This window comes from Gavialis gangeticus, unplaced genomic scaffold, assembly GCF_001723915.1.
Source record: "Gavialis gangeticus isolate Ggan-Ray unplaced genomic scaffold, GavGan_comp1, whole genome shotgun sequence".
Classification (NCBI taxonomy): Eukaryota; Metazoa; Chordata; order Crocodylia; family Gavialidae; genus Gavialis; species Gavialis gangeticus.
Genome location: NW_017729001.1, coordinates 11,937,069 through 11,942,712, shown reverse-complemented (window position 1 = coordinate 11,942,712; position 5,644 = coordinate 11,937,069). Strand labels below are relative to the sequence as shown.

Here is a 5,644-nt window from a genome sequence, read left to right as displayed (position 1 = left end):
GGGGCAGGGTAGGGCCACAAGTGGTTCCTCCAGGGGGTGCAGGAGAGTGGGGAGGGGGGCAATTCCTGCCACTGCTCACACCCCAGGGAGGCATGTGTCACCTGGATTTGTATGCAGGACAAGGGTGGGCTGCCTGCTGTGGGCTCAGGGCCAGGAGCTGCGCTGGCCTCTTCCCAGTAGTGGGGCCGGGCCAGGGCTTTGCTCAGGGTGGCTGATCAGTACACCCCTAGAAGAAAGTGAAGAAAGCCCCAGGCTAATAACATATAGCTGCATCATTCATTGGATGCCCTCCTAATACAGTATGGCAAAAACATCCCCCAAATATCCATGATTAATCTAGTAAATTGGAGATACCTGAAGTCATTGTAAGGTGAATTATCTGCTTCAACTAGCCTCGGTAAATAAAATAACCGAAGTCATAATTCAGTTTTTTGATGTATCCACAAAAATTAATCTGGAGGAAAAAAAAAAAAAAAAAAAATCACTGCTTTAACATGTATAGCATATACCTTCCAAACATGAAACCTACATCTATTTCTGAGTTGTGAATAATATGTACTGTTATATCAAACAACACGAATGATTTAAATCAAATCCATCCCGTGTACTTGTCTATAACAAAAGACAACATTAGGTCAAGTGGTTCACTAGGTTGTACCATCAAGCTGTACACCTAGGTTTGAAGAGTTTGATGTCCAAGGATCCAGTGAACGTAATGCCTTTAATGCCTAAATGGGGATCCCTTTAGGTTAAGGTTGGTAGAGTCAGGCCTTCTCTTATTGTTAAAGACATACTGTAAGATGGAACATAAAAGCACAGCTTACAAAGAAATGAATTTTATACAGGCATAAGAGAAATCCTACTTGTGTGTGTGGATTTTATAACCCTGACAAGTAATAAACACAAAGCAGAGAGACTGCCCTTTTGAAGCATACACTCCTCAGCTTTTTATCCAATTTTCGACCATGCATTTCAGCAACCAGCTGGATATACAAGTGAGCACCAGAACAAAGTAACTCCCTCTCCACTTAGCCACTCAAAACTGACTGTATATAGAAAGAGAGTCACAATAACAATGCCAGTTGTTGTGGCAATTGATCAGGGACAACTTTATTTCTTCACAATCTGAATGACATCCTCATCCTCAAGCGTGTGATCTTTGCCAACCTTCTGTGGGTTGTGTTTAACAGATGAACCCCAAACCAGTGCACTGAAGGAGAGAGAGGGAAAAAAAAAAAAGACACAATGAACTTTAGACTGAAATAACCACAGAACAATGACAGCTACTATTCTGTCCCTATGGGGGATATCTATACAAAATACCTTACATAAATACCTATCCCAGAGGCTCCAAGCATCAACTCCAAAAGCAGACAAAAGGTATGGGGTCATTAATACCAAACCATAGCTACAGAGCTCAAGACTCTGCAGACTAATACCATTCTCATGCTTTAAAAACAGTGGCTTTCCTACCAGGAAGGGATATATCAGCAAGCAAGGAAGCTACAGTACAACATACAAACACTGAAATTGAATCATTCCAGATACTAACACAAAGATGTACATAAAAAGCTATTTCAGTGAGAGCAAATTGAAATCCTATAGCTTTTCAAGTTTCAATCCTGCTGCTAGTGAATAACTTATAAGAAATAAAAATCACAACTCGGAATGCACCACTGTAAAGACACTGGAAATAGCGGATAGTTTGGTCCAATCTTTTCCTATGGTACTTACTACTTAAAATCTTTAATGAGATTTTTGTGTATCTTCATGCAAAAATCCTCCACTGTGGTCTTGGAGTAAGGCAGCACCACAGGAGAGGTGTAGTCTGGTAACTGTCCTTTAGGTTTAGTATAGCTACAATATAGAGAAATTAGCCAAGTTAACCAACAGAAGAACATCCCTCTTCCTTTTATCTCAACATAACATCTCATTTTCCCATAGCCCTAAGCCTCAGCTTGAGCTCTCGTGCAGATGGCAGAAGCTGTCCCCGCAGAGCATCCCCTTCATTCTCCTACTAGGAAATAAACTTAAATCCCAGTGTTTGAATGTGTTGAGCAAACTGGTCCTTCGTCTGCATCCAAGTCGCACAGCAGAAAATGCATAATCAAACCAATGCTGATAACAGACTAGAGCATTTGAGGGCTAATGTTCTGTATGAGCTTACAGGAAGCCATTATTCCTAGAACAGGAGAATGAGGACTCCAAGGCATAGAAGTCTCTGCAACCCCTCTAACCAACCATGCAGGAATTCAGCAGCAATTAACACTCACATTCGCACTAGTTGCAAGTAGTCCCAAATTTTCTCCAACAGATCATCAAAATTCCAACGATGATGAGCAGAAATTGGTACACAGTGAGGTACCTTGTAAATGATATCTAGCTCCTCAATGGAAATCTGGTCAATTTTATTCAGCACATAAATACATGGGATGTAAACTCTGCAAAGAGTAGGAAACAAAGCAGTACAGAAGTGGTAGCAATGTATAAGAATACTCCCTGCCACCTTGTGGATCCTTGTCTGGGGAAGGGAAGAGAACGGGGGATATACCATTTTGAGGGTGGATGCAAACAATGACTCGGTGCACCACATAATAGATTCTGAGGGATAGGCTTTTTCAGTTCTGTAATTTGACTACATGTGGTAACCATGTAACATGTCTTTACTTTGATACAGTACCTGTTTCCTTCAACCACATCAATGAGGTCATCTGCAGTAGCATCACTCCGCAGTGTGACATCAGCATTGTGAATTTTGTACTCTGCTAAGATGCTCTTCACTGTTTCAGTATCTAGCTCACTCTGGGGGCACTAAACATAAAAAAGACAACATTAGGTGGGAAAAGGAAGAGTTTGCATATAGTCAGATACTGCAGTCATTGACACTAATACCTATAAGCCATTGTGCACTGGTACCAAGTAGTAGTAACTGCATTTTGAGATACAGGAATTCAGCACTGTTGGCAGTAGAAACTCAATTCACAGTATCTCGCATACCTTGTACACCTCAGGGCAACAAGACAACAATGCTTTCTAGAAGTGACATTTCCATTCAGCATGTTGCAATTTCCAACTTACAGTGGCTGTGAGATTGATGCCTCCTTTATCTTTCTTCTTAAAGCCAATGTTGGGGGGCTTACTATTCAGTCGTATTCCAAAGCCCTCCAGCTCATTCTCAATGATCTTTTTGTGTCCCAAGGGCTTTAGCACATCCAGAACAATCAGAATTAGGTTACATGTTCGAGCAACTGAGGATCAGAGAGAAAAATTATCCCAGAAAAGATTATACACACACATCTTTGCCAGAGCACTGTACAATTAAGTAAATGTCAAAGCATCCAAGAACTAGTTCAATGGGTGGTGACAGCATAGGCGGATTAATGCACGGGCCAGCTGGGCACGAGCCCAGGAGCCCCGGCCCCAGGACTGTCATCAGCAAGGAAGTGGAAGTTTGGTTTCGTCTCCAACAGGGAGACAAAAAATGATGCCAAATTTAAAACCTTGGCTTTCATACGTGTTTCCCTGCAGCCAGGAGAGGGCCGGGCTGGTCAGGAGTGCCACACAGCGCCACGCCTTGGGGGTAGAAGCCAAGCTGGGAGTGCTGCACCACACTTCTGCAGGCTATAGCCCCCCAAAATTCACCTTAGCTTCCCATAGCCACCCCTCCCAGCAGCATAGTGCTGCTGCACAGAGGCGGCCACCCAGGCACAGCCAGGTGCCTACAGCTCAGTGCAACAGGTGGGGAGCGAGACAGAGCCACAGGTGGCTCATTGCTGGGGGGGAAGGGAGCAGGAAGTTGCCTCACAGGAATCAAGAAAGAGTGGGGGCGGGGAGAGTTCCTGTGGAACAAAAGTGTGACCAGGCTGGATGTGTGTGTGCATGCACTCATGCCTATGTCTGGGTGTGTCTCTCTATGCATGGGAGCGTCTGTGCACATGAGTTCATGTGTCTGTGCCTCTGCATGTGCATCTCTGTATGTGTGTGTGCATGTTTTCATCGCAGGGAGAGTGTGTTTGTGTCTGTGGGTCCATGTGCAGAGAATAGAGTGCATGCCCATCTGTGTGCATGCGCTTGACTATAGCAGGGAGAAGAGGTGGGCATGTGCCCCCACCACCCCCAGTCCAGCAGGGTCCACCCAGCCTCCCCCACCGGCACCTGGAAAGAAAGAGGCCCCTCCCCCGTTTTGCAATGCAACTCCTGTAGGGAGAGGGCACCTCCAATTTTGTGTTTGCTCAGGGCCCCAGTACACCTTAAATCCACCTCTGGATGACAGAATATGGTACCATCAAGGAGATAAACCCTGCCTAACCTGATAACAATTACAATGAGTTGTTTTTGAAATACAGAGGCCTAGAAGAGCCAAGTTTCTAGTCCTAGGCCCTTGCCTAATATTTACTTCACCATGAAATAAACACTAGAGGTGCACTGATATATTGGTCCATACCGTATCAGCACTGATAAAAGGAAAATTGACATTATTGGCAATCAGCTTTTTTGGCTGATGTAGCTGATAATGTCAACTATAAATGCTATGTGCATGTGCACAGCCATAGCATGCACACAGCCAGCCCAGTGGAGAGCAGTGTCCAGCTGCTAAGTCTGTTGGTGGGGAAGGGGTGGGAGGGAGTGGAGCTGGGGTAGGTGCTGCCCAGCTGAGGCAGGGCCCAGGACAGTGCACCCCTAATAAACACCCTTCCAATTCACAGGCTAAAATCAGGTGGGACCTGCAGACATCTGGTCTGACCTACTTCTACTTATGTTCATGCCCTTGTTAACAAGTTCAGAAGCCTACAAATGAAAGACCGAAAGAATTTTTATGCAAAATGATGCACCGTACAGCCTTATTATAAGAACCGCTCCCCCCCTGCTTTTAGGCCACTAAACTAGCAAGTTGGATGAGCAAGTGTCATTGGAAGATCGATTTCTCACCTTAACTTCACCCCAGCAGAAGTCAGCAAAGCTCGTGAAAACCAGTGGGAAATTAATCACATCCTATTTTTGCAGTTTTGGTGATGCGTCTTGGCCTCCATCCTTTTTTGGTCCAGTGCTACCAGATTGAGTTTGGGCATTTGTCACTAATGCAATCAGATTCTGTCCTAAAGAATCTGAGTGGTTGGACAGAGCCTGCTGTCTATGTTTACATACAACTATAGTATAGCATCAATTGTGCCAGAGATATTAAAACAAACACCTTCTTTAATGTGGGAATGCATCTGCCTTTGAAGTGCTAGTATACTTTTCAGTAGGTTAGGAAGATACAGAGCACACAGAGCTGAGCAAGCCCTGACCTTCAAGCAACATAGGCATGAAAGTGAAAAATGCCTGTTCCCCCTACTACCTACAAATGTAGTAACTCATTTCTGACATAAGACACACTGACCATATACTAGGCATGCAAGGGCCCAGAAAGAAATCACTGTGAAACCTCACCCTTCCATTAGCATGTAAAATAATGGCTAAAACGAGCCCCCAGCCCTTCAAAGCTCACCTGCAATGACTTGTCGACCTCTCCCTTTCCCATCCTTAGCTCCCTCAATAATTCCTGGGAGATCAAGAAGCTGTACATTTGAAAATAAACTCCATTACGGTGAGAATGCCACCTCCCCTTCCCCCCCAAAAATGAAACACACCCCATCTTTGCTTG

The 5,644-nt window shown here is 44.5% G+C and overlaps 1 protein-coding gene across 1 annotated transcript in view; it reads right to left on the bottom strand.

The window, feature by feature from the left end:
* Window positions 1-534: 534 nt before the first annotated feature.
* The window catches only part of DRG1 (developmentally regulated GTP binding protein 1), an 11,739-nt gene continuing 6,629 nt past the window's right edge, over window positions 535-5,644 (bottom strand). Inside the window, exons 5-9 of the mRNA XM_019506826.1 lie at window positions 3,079-3,248; window positions 2,681-2,811; window positions 2,274-2,441; window positions 1,735-1,857; window positions 535-1,210 (exon numbers count right to left, since the gene is read on the bottom strand). Coding sequence (XP_019362371.1) covers window positions 1,111-1,210; window positions 1,735-1,857; window positions 2,274-2,441; window positions 2,681-2,811; window positions 3,079-3,248 — 692 coding nt within the window. The 3' untranslated portion in view covers window positions 535-1,110. The remainder of the gene's footprint in view (window positions 1,211-1,734; window positions 1,858-2,273; window positions 2,442-2,680; window positions 2,812-3,078; window positions 3,249-5,644) is intronic.